General features: G+C 38.8%; 1 protein-coding gene across 1 annotated transcript in view; it reads left to right on the top strand.

The window, feature by feature from the left end:
• LOC115627680 overlaps positions 1–19,746 on the top strand; it is a 54,247-nt gene that overhangs the window by 13,763 nt on the left and 20,738 nt on the right. The window contains exon 3 of the mRNA XM_030523423.1: positions 11,197–11,574. Within this exon, the coding sequence (XP_030379283.1) occupies positions 11,197–11,574 (378 nt within the window). The remainder of the gene's footprint in view (positions 1–11,196; positions 11,575–19,746) is intronic.

Below are 19,746 nucleotides of genomic sequence, written 5' to 3'. Positions count from 1 at the left end.
GACGAATGTATTAAGTTTATCGTTTGTTTCACAATAATAACAATGCAGGCAATTTGTAAAACTTGGTTTTTACTTCGAAACTTTGCTCCACGCTCAACTCAAGCGTTGCAGCACGCGTATTTTCCGACAATCTCCTCTCTGACCAGAGCAGGAGTCGAGCAAGAATCGTAGCTTTTGTTCGGTCTGAGTTCATGTTCATGCTGCTTTATGCGCTTTCGGTCATCGGCTTGCATGCGCATGCTCATTGAATGGATCGGTTGGGGAGAACCCCTCGAGCTATGTATATATGCCAAGTCTTAACCCGATCTCAGTCCGCAGCTGGTCCCTCTCCTCGGACTGCCTACGATTATCTGTGAGTCATGCTCAAATAGCGTGAAGAGTTTTCATGATTTCTGGTTCAATGGCGTTAAACTCCATGCCACTCGTTCGCGAATACATACTCGTACATAATAGATGAGTGGCTCCATTTGAATGTCACCGACCGTATTTGGACTGCTTCCGCTTAAATCAGCCTTCAATTTTTTTTTTTTGTTTTTTTTTTTTGTTTTTGCCAACTCCAACTCTTGTTAGGCAACAGTTAGTCTAATGAGTGCAATATTCATTCCTTTTATGCATTTTATTGCGGATTTAAATGTTTTTTTAATTGCACAATCATTTGTCGGCCAGCAAATAAAAAACTAATTAAATGTCAGTGTCAGAGTTGGGGGTCCATTAGGGCATACTCATAAGCTTTAAAGAGCGCTTGACATCAGCCCAACATACGTATTTTCCACTCTTTACGTTTTCATAACTGAGTATAAGTTGCTAAACGTATTTAACATAAGAAATTGACACAATAGGCCAAATATTATTGCCATATTTGGTAACCTAGCTTTATGCATTAGGAGCTTAGTGCCTTGAGAACAAAAACAATTGTGTGATGGTGGGTTATGGGCTGCATTTGTGGTTCGGAAAATGGAAATTTTCGAGCAATCTTCAGATTTTAGAAAGGTGCTCCACAAACTGAAGGTTTTTCCATACGATATCTTTATAAAGCAAATGCATAAAATCGACCAATTCATTGATGGGCGCGTTGGCATTTGAACATGTTTCGGTCTTTTGTATTGTAAATTTTGAACGTTTATTTTATTTTTTTTTTTGATTTGCGCAAGTCCCCCGAAGGCTGACAGCACATATATCGGGGAGCATGCAAATATCGAATACGCGTCTTTTGGTTGATCAATGACTAATGCGGATCGTCAATATGCTGATGAGGCTAATCTGTGATAAAGAGACGCGCAAATGGGCTCAGGATTGTGTTGAAGTTGCGCAATAATTGGAAGCTACTTAACAGTTACTATAATATACAGTGCAGCTGGCCTATGTTAATAATCTTTTCTTTTTTTAAATTTCGAAAATGTATTTCACAATAAAAACAAACAGACTTTGTCAGTAGATGGGCGGACAAGTGGGAAGGTGGGTGTGTTGGTGGTAACTTCTTTTTTCTTAGGGCGTATTGTATCTGTTGTGAACTGTGGCTTACTTCTCTCGAAGAGTTCAGTGAATAAACTACAAGTATAAATAATAGATGTTTGTTTGCCCCCATTTCTGCGCGTTCTGGTTTGTTTGCCTAATTGAAACATTTTTGTAAAAGAAACCTTAGAGGAAGGGCTATTGTTTTATCCCATTGTCGACTAACTAATGTTTGAGAATGAACAAAGAATCATCAGCAAAGAGTAAATTCAATAATGTGTTGAAATGCATATACTATGCAAGCCTATGTTGATGGCGCAGTAGATTGTTTTACCTTCACTTGGTGCGAACCTTGTACAAAAAAATGTATGAAATTTAAAAACTCTGACTTAGGCACTCGGCCTTCATCTAGTTGGAGACCGATATCCTTCACATATTCCTCTTCTTTTCCTGACCATTCAGTTAATTGGAGACCGATATCGTTGTAGCCTCCCCTTCTCCTGATCATTCAGTTATTGAAAACTCTGACTCAGGCACTCGGCCTTCATCTAGTTGGAGACCGATATCCTTTACATATTCCTCCCCTTTTCCTGACCATTCAGTTATTGAAAACTCTGACTCAGGCACTCGGCCTTCATCTAATTGGAGACCGATATCGTTGTAGCCTCCCCTTTTCCTGACCATTCAGTTATTGTAAACTCTGAATCAGGCACTCGGCCTTCATCTAGTTGGAGACCGATATCCTTTACATATTCCTCCCCTTTTCCTGACCATTCAGTTATTGAAAACTCTGAATCAGGCACCTGGCCTTCATCTAGTTGGAGACCGATATCCTTTACATATTCCTCCCCTTTTCCTGACCATTCAGTTATTGAAAACTCTGACTCAGGCACTCGGCCTTCATCTAGTTGGAGACCGATATCCTTTACATATTCCTCCCCTTTTCCTGATCATTCAGTTATTGAAAACTCTGACTCAGGCACTCGGCCTTCATCTAATTGGAGACCGATATCGTTGTAGCCTCCCCTTTTCCTGACCATTCAGTTATTGAAAACTCTGAATCAGGCACTCGGCCTTCATCTAGTTGGGGACCCATATCGCTGTAGCCACCCCTTCTCCTAATCATTCAGTTAAGCACTTTTTTGGTTCTAGTCTGTGAAGATGAAAACACCGGACTTTCCCCAAGTAGGTTTAGTTTATACACTCTCTGGTGTGGGAGTTTACCTTTCGAAAGGTTGCACTGTACCGTTCATATATGTATGTAAGTATGTATATATAAATACATCTATAAGTGTAGGTATGTATGTACTGTGTGTGCAATTATTTGGTTGATGGCTAATGTTTTGGCCAACAACTTTATGTGTCGCTTTGTGTCTCTCCTTTTGTATTTGTTGGTGGCTGGCACATTCAATGACCAGCGCTGGCAGCGTCAATTAGCTTAGAATAGAACTGTGGAGCATTTCGAATTTGGCATACAACAATAGCAACAGCAGCAAAAGCAAAAGCAACAACAATAAATAAATACGACCCCGAGAACGGCATCGAAATGGTCATCGGACATCGGCATCATGGGCAGCATTCAGTTGGCCAGTTTGGTGGTTGGTTGGTCGGTTGAACGGCAGTTGTAGCAAGTTGCTTATTGTTTTTATTGTTGTTGCTGCTGATGTTTTATTATTGTTATTGTAGCCTGCGCAGCCAAGTGAAACATTTGACGATGGGCAGCTCAGTCGCAGTCGCAGCCGCAGTCACAGTCGCAGTCGCCGCTGTAGTCGCAATTCCAATGGCGGTCTCAACAATTTTGAAATGAACGAGCGCCGCGCACGCCAGCAACTTCAACAGGTGACATGGCAGTGAGCGTGAAAATAAATAAATAACAATAAAAAATTACAAAAAAAAAAACACACACACACACAGCAGCATACAAAACTTCCAGACATTCAGTTAGTCAGTTTGTTAGTTGTTGCTTTTTTTCAGTTTTTAGTTTGTCAGTCAGTCACTCAGTTAGTCAGTCAGTCAGTTAGTTAGTTGTGCACTTACTTAGTTGAGCGCTGGCGTCGCCATCACGAGGTTCGGGGCGCAGTTCGTGGCAATGTTGAGCAAACATCTAAAATATTGTATAAACTAAGCCCGCGCTTGCATATTGCTGCTTGTTTTGTTTTGTTTTGTTATTTTTCTCCTATTTCGTTTTATACACTTTTAGTATGTTTATTATTTTGATCGTTGTGCCGACTGCGCAGTCACCGTCCACGTCCACGTCAACGTCGACGTGAACGCTGACATCTGTCTCGTTTTGCATAGGCGCCCCCCTTTTAGTTTGTCTGAATTTTGCCAACATTTGCCGCAAACGCGTCTCGGCGCACACACGTGAGTCGTCTCCGTAAAACTGCAGTAGCAGCAGCACTCATCTGCTCACTCATCGGTTGACCAATTGTCGACCAGTCGTTCACCAATCGGAAGTGCGTGAGCAAACAATAACCGGAAACCAGCAGCGAATATTAAAAAGCCATCAAGAAATTGAGGCAACGAGAACATGTCGAGCTTCCAGAACTGTTGAGAGAGTGAAGTTCTAGCTCTGTGCCCTGCGAACTAGTTCAAAATGCACACCAAGTTACACAAAATAGCTCCACTAAGCAAATAATGTGCAATCGCCTTAAAATCAACTAAATGAATGCCCTAAAATATTCCGCCATATCATATGACAACGACGCTTCTCAACAGCTATTTATGTAATCGGGTCAAAAATACAATTTGAAAAGCTATTTATACTTACATCGCTGTGTGGTTAAAAATACCGTTACAAACCAAACCTAATAAAATTCCTCTTCAGTTTTCACAAGTGCTTGTATAATACTCCAAATATACTAAACGCATTCAATCATAAGTGTATACAAAAATTAAATTAAATAGATGGTCTAATAGCCCCAAAAGTGTTTCTATTTCATTTCAAAGTTCAAAAAAGTGAAACCATTGTTTTTTTTTTTAAATTCAATTTTTATTAATATTAACATAGGACTGAAAAAAAAGGATAACTTAATAATAAATTGTTAACATAAATTGGCAATAAGTTTTTAACAGCCCCAATAAAAAGTTCTAAAAAGTGAAGCCATTGCTTTGTTTTTAAATCAATTTTTTTTTAAATATTAACACAGGATTGAAAAAAATGATAACTTAATAATAAATTGTTAACCTAAATTGGCAATGAATGTTAACATATTCATTGTTGTTTTAATGTTATTTTATTGTTGCCAAATGTCTAGTCCAAATGTGAAGATTAAAAAAATTGGCAATGATTATTGTGTTCTATAATTTTTTTTAATTTTCATCTATATTTACGTCGGCCATTCAATAAATGATTGAAACAACGGAACTAGTTCACTGTGGCCATATACAAAGGAGAACTAGAACCTCAAAATAGAACACAACACTGAACGAAATAAAGCCAGAGGGAGCGAGTGAGAATAAAAAATGCCGAACGGCAGTCGCTGTGGCAGTCGCTGCGGCAGCGTCGCGTGTGAACCACCGTCAACACTGAACGCGCCACTGCCAAAGCCAACGGTCGTCGGTGCGGCAACAATTTGGAACGGTGCCCAGTACACGGCCAGCGTTAAGGAGCTGGAGCTATTGCGTCGCGATTACGGCCTGGATGCGCGCATGTTGGAGTCAACACTGGTGCCGCGCTATAAACGCCACAAGCCACAGGCCAGTGCGCGCAACACACACGTGCGGCACGTGACACGACACGACACGAGTCACGCAGGCACTGTCTCGCCCAACAGCTCCGATTGGATATTGCGTGACGGCCACGAGCGTACGCCCATCAATTTTCATCCTTGGGCGCCAGCGCCCACTCCCTATGCCAGTTCAGTTGCCACTGCCGCTGCCAGCTCCGCCGTGCCCCGGAAATTCTCGCACTTTGATCTCGTGCCCTGGCGACGCACGCGTTCCGCTCTCAATCTGAGCAACGTGACCGACTATAGTGGAAGTGGAGCCGCGCTGGCCGCAAAGTCTCTGCGAGGGTTGGAGAAGCTCGAGTTGCGACACAATCGCCGGCGATTGCAGCGCGCGCGCTCCACCCAGAAGGGCTTGCGAAGATTTGTGAGAGTGCGTCTGATCTTCTCCATTGAGCTGCGGCACAAGCGAATGGAGGTGCTGCGGCAGAGCGCGCTGCCGACGCGCGTCTTCGAGCAGCGGTTCGCCATCAGCGAGGGCGAGAGTGCAGCCTACGAGCGTGTGCTCCTCGACGCCAATGCGGGGGTGGAGGAGCACGTCGGCTACTTCAGCCGTAGGCAGTTGCAGCCCCAAAGGCGTCGCGCCTGCAGTCTCGATGATAGTCAACAACTGGTTGTGGATTTTGCCAGCGAAACGGAGCCCGATGAGGAGGAGAACGTCGAGCAGCAGGAGCCGCTGAACAAAGCAGAGCCAAAAGATGAAGAGGTTGAGGCTAAGACAGAGCCAGCCATTTATGCCACAATTACAACACCGCCAAAGCATGCCGAGGATGTGAAGCAACAACAACAGCAACAGCAACAGCAACAAAAACAACAAAAACAGCAGCAGCAGCAACATCCACAAAAGCAAACCCAAACGCAACAATCAAAAGTCGCCGAGGTGCCATGCGTCAAGTGTCGCGATATTGCCATTAAATTGAGGTAACAACAACAACAAAAATATAAATAATAACTAGTGTTAATTGCTGGCCTAGATGGGCCATCATCCTAGAGATGGGCGTTCAATAATGATCGTGGAAGTAATTTTTGAAAAAAAACCAAACATTATGGACACTACAAATATTTACACAAAGTTTTCAAAGTTGCGAAAAATTACTTAATTACGAAATTTTCTGTTACGCGAGTGAAAAACGATTCGACGAATTTGTTTCTCTTTTTATCCACATTGCTAATATTTCGCTATTGAATACATGATGCTTATATTTCTACGAATAAATACCATGTATTCACGTCGTGATTCACGTGAGTGAGAAGCTCTTCTTCATTATGGGTATCGCAAGAAAGAAAAGTAAAAAAAAATGATGGCCAAGTGCAAATGTATAGATTGTATAGAAATTATAGATTGTATATATATTATAGATGATATACATATGTATTCTACAGATTGTATAGATATACTGAGGGAACATTAGAACAAGAAACTAGATTGAAAACGCCTCAATTTCGTTGCATTCCGTTCCGTTCATGAATGGAGAAATGCATATTTGGAAAAGTTATAGCCTGAATACAATAATATTTCAAGGCTAACCAAAAGAAACGTTTTTAAAGTTGGAATTTTGTTTGGTTAAATCAAGTATTGTTGATGCAGAGAGATAATGCTCGTACCTACAAATTGAACACAAATAATTTTGTAAAAACATTTTTCAAAATAGTTTTCAGAGTTTTAAGAGAGAAAGGTAGCAAATTTTAAATCGTGGTAGACCGAGCCTGCATTAAACGAGGACTAAGTGTGTTTTTAATACATACTATACTTCAATTGAATTCAATTACAGACATGATTTAAGATCATTCCTTACTGAAGTTGAATGGAAACATTAACATTGGCGATATGACCCAAATAGTTTTTGATACTGTCTTTTTTTTTTTGTGTAACCATGCTTGACTTTCTGGATCTCCTGTGACGAATGCGGGAATCCAAAGCGGGTGCAAATCTTAGTTTTTAATAATTGTAATCTATGAGATATATACCCCCTACACATGTCGATACAGACAAGTACATATGTATATGGGTCGTCCATCTCTAGAGTCACACTCGCATAGTAGGGTCATTCACAGGTTCACTGTGCAGCTAACCTCTTTGTTGCGAGTAGTTTTCGAATTATGTTATCAAATTGTCAGTCTGTGTGTGCGTGTGTGTGTGTGAGCGTGCGTGTGTGGCACCTGCAACTGTTTGGGTGCTCCACTTGCCTCTTTGACACCTGCCACCTGCAACTGCTGCTGCCTGCTCACTCATTTCGAATAATTTGAGAGCGTTGACGCAATAAATTAAAAGAAAGTGGCTTTCTGTTTTAACGTTCCGACTACAAAAGAGAAGCCAGCCAGACAGCCAGACAGCCGGACAGCCAGCCAAGCAGTCGGCACAGTCGACGCCCCATCAGCGTTCCCCCTCAGCACGCCTTCCACCGCTTCTTCGCCTACTTTCAATTAATTTGTCTTTTTGTGACTTTTGATGTGCTTGCTGCTATTGCCATTGCCGTTGTTGTTGTTTTTGTTTTTGTTGTGCTATTTGTGTATTTTGTGTGCGGAAGTGGCAAGTTATTGTAGAATGGGTTTGTTATGGGACCTGTCGCAAAGCGCTGAAGTGCCTGGGTGAGTGCCTGCATGAGCGGGCGAGTCATAGACCTGCTACGACCTGGTTTCGTATTTAGCAAGTCTTTTTATTATACTTGTACTCTCTCCATGAAATGTAGAAGAGCATATTAGGTTTGAGCGGGCTGAAAAATGTAACAGGTATACAAAGTATATGTACAAGTATATATTCTTGATCAGCATGACAAGATGAGTCGATATATGTCTGTCTGTCCGTCCGTCTGTATGAACACCTGGATCTCAGAGACTATAAGAGCTAGAGACACCAAATTTCCCACAAAGATGCCTTATGTACAAGTTTGTTTGTTGGGGAATTTCTCTCCCTCCCACCTCTCTCCGCAATCACAGATTTTCCGTAGCTTCCGTAATTCTAAAATTTGGAAAATACTTCCAGTTAGTTGATATGAGTTCGTATGCTTTCATTATGAAAGGCCGATTTAACAGCCATATATATAATCTCAGGCCAAGTACTGCCCGCAGCTGTTGTTGTTGCTGCTGCTTTCCACAGGCACACACAAACACGCAGAGACACGCATAATTATATGTACAGAGTATTTCAAAGTCGGGACACCCGACTTTAGCTTTTCCACTTGTTTTTCCAACTTGCCTTGAACTATTTTGGTCTACATACTCGCATGTATGTGCGGTTTTTTTGTGTCACTTGTTACTATCATAATGCCGCGGCATGCGGGCAAGGTAGAAGGTAGTGCTTCGTCTATTTTTGAAAACCTTGCACTGCAGGTGATATTAAATTTTTGGCTGTCATTAAGAAAATGTAGATGAGCAGATGATTCTAGGTAAAGTACTTTTACTTATAATATAGCAACGAGTTAACCGAATTTTCGTTTTTGGAGAAGCTTAAGAAATGGGGAAATAAAAGAGAGAAAAAACGATAATATAATTAGGCAACTACCTGTGGATATCTATTTCAGCAATGGCAAATTGGCTTTTTAAACTCATAAGGTCACAGGAAGGTTTGTGCTAGTGGGTAGATCAGTTGCTAGCGCCTAGTAATGAATTTGTTTTTTATATCTGAAACTTATTAGCATAGATTTCAATTTTACAAATTGAATTGAAATTGAAATTGTATTTAAATATGTTATGTATCCACCAAATAATCATAAATAATACATAAGTATTTATAAAAAAAGAAGAGGGTATTTTGGAGTATTTAGTTTCGAGTTTTCCTTCATTTGATCTTATGAATTATATTTTTTTATTCGATCTTAATCAAAAGCTGTATTGTAGAACTACCGATCCGATTTCCTGTATCTGGTTTGATACATCTGTTTTAAAATATATATAAAAAACTCGGTATCTCCGCAACATTCTTAGCTCGTAGAGCAACCTTTACTAATCTAATTAAATGAAGATGGAAACGAAAAGGAAATTGACAAGCCTCTACCGATTTATCTAGGTTATAACAATAAGAAATGTTTTATTAGTTGCAAAGACTGTAAAGTAGCTCTGCCACTAATAAAAATGTTGACCGTCTCTTTATAGAAAAATTGGATTTGCATAGATATTATTAGATTCATATTTAAATGCGCTTCTGCGTCTGATCTTTGTGCGAATCTATGCGCAACCCAAATACGACAGCTGTGAACAAAACTTCCGTGACAAAATTGCAAAAGTTGTTTTGGGTGTTCATGGCTCCGATCTCATTTCTTTTGTTTTTATGCGATTGATTTGTATAGAGGAAAAATTTAAATTTATAGAGCGCCTAATATATTTGCACAACTTTGACACTAAAATGCGCATATATGAATAGTTCAGTAGGAAATTGCAATAAAATGTGTTTAACGAGCAGGTTTCCTATCACGTAGAAGTCACCTTGTTAATCAAAATTAGAATTACTGGTATATCGAAATAAATTGAAACATTTAACTGATTAAATGGCAAAGCAATATTTTCAGCAATCATTTCGAAATGTCCAATAAAATTCCATTGGCGCAGCATCTCGTTTACGAGTAAACGAGTTTATTTGATTAATTAGCATTGCCAGCTACAGTGATTTGCTTTCTTGTCTGCCGTCCATGCATGTGCAATAGGATATTAATCAATCTTTTAGAAAAGTCACTGACAACAAAGAATTTTCTTTTTTGTTATTTACATATATACTGCTACCAATATGGCAGCTTAAGCTAGTTGAAAATTAATGGGGAATACAACAGTTGTCTATAGTATGCAGCCATAGGACGCACTTATATCTATGTACATATATTTACAATATTTTAGATTTAATAGGATATACAAGTATATTGAAGATATTTTATTCTATATTTATATTACGCAAGGGATCTCGTGGGGAGATCCTTTGGATGGCACTTCTTCAGTCTTCTCTTCCTGGGTCTGGAGAGCAGCCGTCTCGCTAGTGCGTTGGGGTGACTGCCGAGTCGCTTCTCGTAATTGCTTGCGTGCACTTGAATGACATCGCCAACCTTGGGGACACATAAGTCTCTTTCGATGTCCCTAGTGCGCATATACCAGGGAGCGTTGCATATTTTTCTCGGTATTTTAGCTTGCGCAACTCATACTTTATTTAGGTTTGATGCAGCGGCAATGCCATAAATTGGTAGCGCATACTTCCATATTGGACTTAATATGGATTTGTATACTGTCACCTTACTGTGCAGAGACAGCTTGTTGCAGGGTGCAAGCAGCCATGCCATCTTTCCGGCTTTTGCCATGACCGATCGCTTGACCAGACAACAAAGAATACATTTAATTTTCTCATTTGATTATTTCCTCATCAGAATATTGTAAGATAAAACTGTTGCCTGCTTTGCAGCGTTTTAATAAGTATAGTAATTTAAAAGAGTTCGTGTCTTGAGTCTTTCGTTTGCTTAAACGAACCGGTTAGCTTGCAAAGCTGCTTTAAAAATTCAAAGCTGCCCTGCTAGCTTAAATGCGCATCTAAAAGTATGCAACACTTTTTAATGCAGCCTGTTGGTATGCAATACCATTGATCTCTACTACTTGGGTGTAAAGAGCCATGAATGAATGATTTTTTTGAGCGCTCTGTTTAGAGAAATTTAATTATCAATTATGCTGCTTACTGCCGCTATTCATGATTCAAATTCCTCCACTTATTTACATTTCACATGATTAATTAAATAAAAACCTTCTCCCACCTCGTCAACAGCCAACAAATAAATAAGATCGCATAAATCTAATCATGACTTTTTACGATGTTTTGATTTCGCATGGCAATAAAATGTTAGAAATCGCTCTCAATAACCTTACAAATAGCAGATTAAAGCAATTTGGGGTAAATATGCACATATTTCATCTGAAGATCAGCGAAGAATTATGTGTCCCTTGTGTCTCTTAATAACGATCTTTTGCACTCACACTTATAATAGATTTAAATAAGAAATACTATATTTCTTTATTTACAATTAATTTGTTTTCCTGTTGTTTACAGAACTATTCACGACTATGCACTGAGCCCAAATGTTCAGCCAAAGCATAACAAACTGAACAATCTTCATAGCCACAACATCATCAACAACAACAACAACAACAGCAGCAACAAAAACATCAACCACATAAATAATAGCAATTTTAACAAACATAATAACAACATCAACAGAATGCATGCCCATCAGTATGATTCATATCTAATTGGAGGCGTTGGTGGAGCCATCAACGGTCTGCCCATCAACATGCCCAGTTCCATGCATCCGGGGAATATTTCGGCTAGCGAAAGACCCAACGGAGGAGCATTGGCACTGCACTACGCAGCTGCCCGCGGCTGTTTGGACTGCGTACAGTTGCTGGTCGCTGCATCGGTAGATATTTGGTGAGTAGAATACACAACTCGACTACATAAGAAGCCCAAAACAAAGTCAACTTAGCCAGCTGGTCAACTTTTATCTCACATTCTAAAGATGTGTGAGGGGTAGATGAAGTAATACACTGTTTGAGTTGTTTACCTTAAATACTCGTATAAGAATGTTAGTGTGGAATTCGACTATTTTTTTTTTACAAATGAATTGTATAAAAACGGTTTTCCATTTTCGGAATCATATAAAAAATAATATATTGCTTAAATGCTTCATTTATTTACAAACTATTAATGCAACTAAATATATGTTTGTAGCTTAAGGCCCTGAGTCAACATTTGTTTGCTCATAAATAATAGAAAAGTGTTCGTACAATATATTAACTGTATGACAAGAACTGAACTCTAGGTTTCAACAATTTCTTGACATCAATATATAAGTAAATTTGATAATGTTTTGCATATCTAGGATCATGTGATTATTTTAAAAGCTCTGTATAATATTCTGCATTCAAGTAAGGAAATGAAAGAAGTTATATTTCTTTACCTGAAGCATAGATGGTTTTGAATGTTCAAGTTTCCGAAAATTTAATTCTTAACATCAATATATAATTAAATTTGATAATGTTTTGTATATCTGGGATCATGTGATTATTTTAAAAGCGTTGTATTCTATTTTGCATTCAAGTAAGGAAATGAGAGAAGTTATATTTCTGTACCTGAAGCATATATGGTTTTGAATGTTCAAGTTTCCGAAAATTCAAATCCTAACTAATTCTCAATAATTAAATGTGATATTGTTTTGTATATCTGTTAGTCATGTGATTATTTTAAAAGTGTTGTATTATTTTCTGTATTCAAAGAAGGAAGCATAGATGGTTTTGAATGTTCAAGTTTTCGAAAATTCAATTCGTGAGCGATACTTAAAAACGAAAAGCATGAACATGTCGGTCAGAAAGCTTTCCCAAATTCATCCTACCTGCGTTTTAAAAAATTGGCGGCGCTGCAACAAAAAAATATCAAAATGTCAGCAAATGATTGGAGCTCCCGAATTTCAATTTGTAACATTTCATTTAAATTCGACTTTGAGCGACCAATTTTGATTTCAAGATAACTGGAATTGATATCAAATATCAAATACGTTTTCCGCAAAAGTGTCTTTTTATTTTAGAACAGAGTTCTACTCATTGATGTTTGACAGAGATACCCATGAATACATATACATAGTATGTTTGTAAATATAGATGAGTAGCTAGTGTCCCAAAGAAAAGCACAAATCAATTTGCACGAAAGCAGATGAGAAATGAAAAGCAAAAGTCGCACAGAGCTTCGAGTCTAGCTCGCAAATCCGCCACCGAACATCAAACGACAAAATCTTGGGGTGAAAGCCAAGCCAAGTGGCTGGCCAAGATAAGCCAACCAGGCACATTGGTCGCTGGTGTGTGTTCTTTATTATTATTATCGTTAACTATTGCTTAATAGCAAAACAACAACAAAAAGTCGGCCACTCGCAGTAGCGACGTCATTTAAATGATCACAACAAATGGCGGCAACCAAGACTATTTCTCCCCATCCCGTGCAATCTCCAACTCACCTCACTTGCCACTCTAGACGCTGTGCGGCTCCAGCACTCTTTAGGCGACTGGAAGTGGTTACTGGTGGTGATGTGTCTCTTGAATGATTGCAAATTAGTTTGCGCGCTTCCTGCAACTCATTTGCTTGGATTTCTTTATACTCGTATGTATTTATAAATGTATATTTATTGGGTTTGTAGCGCTCGTTTAACAATTGATTGAGGTTTTATTGTCTCCAGCATTGTCGCTATTTAATTGATCGTGCAAGCTCGGTAAGAATGCCATTTGCAAAGTGCTTTCAAATTAAATTCAATGCGGAACTTTCCATGTACTACTTGAATATCTAAATGTTCATATAGTTTCTATTCAACTGTTTTGGAAACTATTTTGGAAAGAAGAAAATGATAAGATAATTTCAGTCTTGCGTGCAATATATAGTATATTAGTTTTCTAATTCCAAATCTTACCACGAATTCATTGAACATATCATTCTAAATTCATATAGTGTTCTTCTTCTACTTCTGTAGGGAATCGTTCAAAGTCTTTCATTTTTATAGGACAAATTCGTTTTCAATTTGAGGATTTTCAGCTTCAAATTCTCAATAATAGTATTTTAAAAGTTTTTATTTATTTTATAATATTAAATTAATTTTTTTTCTTTATTTAATTTGTTTGTCTTTTTTAAAAAAAATCATGCATTCGCTTTGCTATTTCTACTTGAAGCATTAAATATATCCCTACATGTCCCTCATTGTTCTCAAAATAGTTCACTTTTCATTCGGTTAGGGAAAATGTCAGTTCCAGTTTATCATAAGACAGACGCCTTAGTTCGCAAATTTTTATTTTCATTCTAATGATCCTCTGTGCTAAATTCGTACCGAACTTGAAACACGTTCATGTCCTTTTTATGTCGAAAGTTTCCATCAAAAGAGAAAATGACAATTTGAATTTCCTTTTCTCGTTGATAATATATTTTTTTAAGTTTTTATTTTGGAGCTGATTTATTGATTGCTCAATGCTTTGTATAGCTTTTAATTATTATTTAAATTTTGCCGCCAAAGCTGAGACTATTCCAACTACTTCAGCTGTCGATTAGTCAAAGAATTCAATATTTAAAATGTATATCAGTACATTGTTGTTTATGGCAAAGCGTAGAAAGCGTTTAATGACTCTTTAAACTCACATTCACATGCGATAAACAAGAGCAACAAGCCACAAAGACAGGCAATTAAATGTTGCAATTAAAACTGATGAGCACACAATTAGAACCACATATAGAACCAGAAGAACATAACCACAGCTACAGCAACAACAGGCACCACAGCCACTTGGAATTGGACCAAATGCAAGCTGATCCACCAACCGGACTGTGCGCACCTGGTAGTATCAACATTTTATTCACCTAAATAATGAGAAGCCGCAACAACAACAACAAAAACCACAACAAGAACATCAGCTAGTGTGGAACAGGCACAAGCCAATGGCCAAGGCAGTCAACCAAAGTCAAAGTCAGCTAAAGAACCCGATCCCGATCCAGCCGTGTCATTTCGTTTCTCTGTTTCTTCTTCTTCTTCTGCATCAACTATATGATCATATAGATGCGCTTTTATTGTGGCAAGCAGCAGCACCAGCAGCAACAGCAACAGCAACAATTCTGGACCGAAAGAGAAATGCAACAAGCAGCAACCAGCAAGCATCAAGCACCGTTGCAACAGCAGCCACCACAGCAGCAACAACCACAAGTTGGAGCAAGTTGTCTGCTCCATTTCGGTGTGGAATCGAAAATGCGACACGCATTGCATTGATTCGCAGTGGCGTTGACAACTGGCATGTGGCATGTGGGGCAACTGGACCAGAAAGGCCTTAAAGGGCAGCTGTGAAGGCGATAGATATAGAGCAGGCAATCGAATCGATCCGAAATTGTGATTGTCTCTTTATGTTTTGAAAACAAAACTATCTGTGGATCTCTGTATATTCATCTATGTATTTATATAAATAATTGTACATATATGTTCATACACCTATAGCCAGGATTATTGTAGATCTCAGCTGTCGAACATTGTAGATCCGTTGTCGTAAACTTTGCAGCTCTGTGTTGGTTGAGTTGAGTGTTACGTCTGAATTCGTTCTTAGAGAAGCGTATCGTGTAATTTGCTTAAAGAAAATAACTTAATAACTTATCATATTGGGTCTCATCTTGGTACCATTATTGATACACTTATTATAAATAAGATCCAAGTGGGAACAGCTACCCAGCAAGAAATGTATGACTTAAGAAGCTAGTCAGGTTATAGGTAGGACCACCAGTTAGTATTTGGAGTTTTCAGAGCAACAAGTGCAGTCGGGCTTATTTAACTGAAAAGCAAATATCAGTACTACCTATTGCAATAAAATATATTTTTATGTTATGTTATGTAGTAACATCCAGTAGGATGTGCTTGCTTTAGAGATGCTCATCTTTTATTTCTCTAACCAGCATAAAGTATTTTACATTAAATGTTTAAATATTTTGCAAATAGTCCGCCTAGCCTTTTTTAACAAAATCTAAGCCAGAAATACTTAAGCTTATTTGTCATGATGGATAATATTTCAAAGCTTTGCAGAAATGTCAATACCTTGTCAAATAGAAAAAGAATAAAGAATTGGCACGTACTCGCACGTTTATGATATTTATATAAAAAAAGTATATATTTGCAATGAAAATGAAATGCTCGTTAATACAAAGAATTAGAAAACAATTAGAAAACAAAACAATTAGATACTTGTAGAACCATAATCTATATAGAAAGTAAAGTACAAAATGATTTCAATACAGTATGTTTTTGAACAAACATTTAAAATCCATCTAATTGAAAACCTATGCACGAATTGTAAGTGATACTTTGAACAATTCTAGAACGATTTGTAGAATCTTGAAGTGGTAATCAATCTGATTGCCATCTTATAATCATAAATATTGGAAATCAATTTGAGTTCGATGCGCTGTAATGCCAATTGGATGGCCCTAAGAATTTAACTATTTATTAAGTTAGTCGCGCTGAGGGCAATCAAAAATTTAATGACAGACACACAAATGGTGGCAAGAACACGGTCGGCGATAGACAAGCAAATGATGAGCGATGGCCGTCATCAGCATCGACTAAATGTCGGGGGGGCATGGAGCGGGAGAAACGCTTGTGGGTCTTGTGAAGCACCAGCGTGCGATGTTGACGACGGCGCCAATTTAAAGCTGAAGCTATAGCTATAGCTATAGTTGAGGCTGGGGCTGGGGCTGAAGCTGCTTTGCTGGTTTGCTGCTTTACTGGCTGCTGTCCACAATGCTGGTTACCGATGGCTGGTCTCATCGTGGTCGCGGCTATTCGCATTTTGTAAGTCGAAGCGAACGGTGCTTTCGTTTCGAATCAGCTGCTGCATCGTCGCGTTACCGTTGCAAAGCTGACCGACCACCGATCGTAGTATAACCGTTACCATAACATAGCAACAACGCCAACAACAACAACAACAACAACACAAGAGCAACAACAAAGAAATGTGACCACAAACCGCAGGCAGACAGGCAGCGTCCGATACACGAAATTAAATTAAATATATTGTTCGTGTGTCTTGTGGTTGGAATATTTAGCTTAAACCCACTTTAATATGCAACTATTCGAATGTTGTAGCCGTTGCAACGTCCGTTGCACACAGTCGTCGAGTTGCACGGAACGCCTGCCACTGCCACTGCCTCATCGTCGTCATCGTGCCCGTCGTCTTCAGTGAAGAAGGCTCGTGCTCGCGTTTTAAAATTTCGCGCATGCGCACCCACTTGCTGGTCAGCAGAGTCCGTATTATTACAATTTTTTTGCGCGCTTCAAGACAGTGTTTCGAATGCAGTTAACGAATCGTAACGCGATTTAATTAACAGTTTCAGTGTAGCACAGAACTACAACAACCTCTTGCAAGTGTGTGTGTGTGTGCGTGTGTGTGTGTGAGTGTGGTGTGCGCGCAAGTGTGTGTGCTTGGATGTTGTTGTGGCACAACAACAAGCCGCAACCATGAAAAGGTATCTCTCTCGTCTATTACGAAAATCAATTGGCAGCAGCAACAACAACAACAACGGCTACAAAATAGCAAAAACAACAACAACCACTACTGAAATATCAAAATTATTTGCAGTTGAAATTTGTTGTTTATTATGCTGTGGCTAAAATGTTGAGCTATTGTGTATTTTTTATTTGCCTGTGCGGGTGTTAAATGCGTTTAAAGAAAGCTTGACCGAGTGCATTAAAAATTGTTGAAATTATCACAAAAACACAAAAAAGAAATTTCAAAAATAAGTATGCATTTGCCTAATGCGAAAAATGCTTGTAAATACGAGTACTATGCTGGCTGGCTGGCTCGTTATTACTACTTGTATTATTATTTTTTTTTCTGTGCAGCGTGTGATTTTGTGCATGAAAGTGTGACAATAAATGAAGAAAATGTTTGCTCGAATTGTTATAAATATTTGCCATTTACATATAGTAAATATAAATGACTGCTGCAAACGAGTGTATGAAGTCACAAATCAGGCTTCACCTTCATGCATATAGATATGCTTCAGAATTACCATACTCTATATATTTCTGCATAATCTAATTGTCAAGCGTAACCGCTCTGAAGGCCTCTCTCAAGGGCAAACGCATTCATGTGTTGGAGCTTTGTATGGAATGTACACCACACCTCACATAGGAACGCAATTAAAATTCCGGAAATATTTGAAGGTCATTTGGTTAACAAAATAGTGTACACCCTTTTAGGACAACATAGGGGATAACGATTTTTTCCCAATTTAAGACCTTTTCCATAAACCGGAAATAAATGTTAAAAAAAACAGTTCTATAAAGTTGCGAAAAGGCAGCAAAAATATTTATTATTCCTCATCACTATTATATAATTTTCCATCTACTTAGTGTGGGTCTTAATTAACTGAACTTCTGGAGATAATGCCTCAAATTTCAATGCCCCGTTCCTATTAAAACATTTATTATCGGACTAACTCTTTGTTCATGGCTTAATGCTTATTCCATTCTGCATATCGCAAAACTTTCATTTGCTGATGGGAACTTTTATGATACACTCAAGATCAAATCATGGCTTAACTGTCAAAGATTTCACAGCAATTGCTCAATTAAACGCCTTTCGAAGTTTGCGTTTCAGTATTGTTTTAATTGCTCGATTGTTTATAGACAGCGTACAAATAATAAGCAGCGCACATTAAAAAGTTATTAAATTGCGGCGAAAAACGACAAGAAGAGACACTGCATTGGTTTGTACTCGTAATTTACTGTATTTTCACCTACAAAGCCAAAGAAGTCGCTGAAGATTTGCACAAGACACTCTTATGAGTAAACGGCTATGCGGGCAGGGAAGCGAGCAGAAATGTGCATGAAATACATACATATATAGTATATATCTAGGCATATTCGAATACACATATCAAAATTTAGCAGACATCAGTCATACCCGTATTTACTTGTATGTATGTGTTCGAGTGGCAAACAAACCGAAGTGGCAGAAGATGAAAAATCAACTTTAATTGGTTTACAATTCATTTCTTAAGCGAAAAGTCGGCCGGGCAAAAAGTAATGGAAAAATGTAACAAGTCGCAAGCAGAGAGCCGACGAAGAAAGCAAGTGGGGCAGTCTTGTACACCTCTGGTGTGTGCAATATCCATGAAGCGTCATAGCCAGCCATCATGCCAGTCGATGTGGCACTCCCGCACCCGTGTGCCTCTGCCAGTACCAGTACATCATGGTAGCAAGCTCGCCGAGCATCTTTAGGGAAAGCACACTGGTTTCAGAATAGCTCAAAAATATCTGCATAGAGTATAAAGGGGGAACTAGCAGAAGATGGCCCTGTCTGAGAAAGACATCTGTCGCATTCTCTGTTACCGACAATAAGCGAAGCAATCGTTTCTCAAATACAAAATGTTTCACATTTGGAACATGATGCTGGCACTTCAATTTTGATTGATAGATAAAGCAAAATACAAGCTAAAGAACGAGTCAATTCTCAATAAAAAACATATATTGTTTTAAAAACATAAAAAAAATGCGTAGACAAACAATTGAATTGCACTTTTCGAAATATGCTTAGAAGCATTTTGATCTCCAATTCTGGTTTTTTACCGGGCATTAACATAGGCGTTCAAGTTGCGACTTCGGTTGAACGCTTCACTTCACTTTTTGAAACACGACAGCTATCCCTTAGAAACCCCATTGAAAGTGCAAAGCAATTTGCTTCCATCAGACACACTTACTTATATGAGGACCTATAGAATTAGAAATGAAGTTGATGAACTTTTTCGCCAGCTGCAGCCCACTGTGCTGTGTGAAAAGTGATGAGATGAGCAACAACAACAACTGGTAACAAAATGGTAACAAATGCTGTCAGCTGATGGTTGGAAGAGTTGTCAGTTGCCAGTTACTGGAGCCATCAGCTCAGCAGCCTGGCCGGGCGTAACAGAGAAAAGTTTGTTGCTCGTCTGCTTCAGCGTCGGCGTCTGTGTCTGCGTCTGCGCCATTTCTTCAGCGCTAATTTCACCCGAAAAACAAAACCAGCAGCAAAAAAAAAAAAAAAAAATAGCTATTTGCGC

This window comes from Scaptodrosophila lebanonensis, unplaced genomic scaffold (genome assembly GCF_003285725.1).
Source record: "Scaptodrosophila lebanonensis strain 11010-0011.00,11010-0021.00 unplaced genomic scaffold, SlebRS2 tig00000096-arrow-pilon, whole genome shotgun sequence".
NCBI classification, from domain to species: Eukaryota; Metazoa; Arthropoda; class Insecta; order Diptera; family Drosophilidae; genus Scaptodrosophila; species Scaptodrosophila lebanonensis.
The sequence above is the reverse complement of the archived record's forward strand: the minus strand, read 5'-3'. Positions and strand labels throughout refer to the sequence as shown.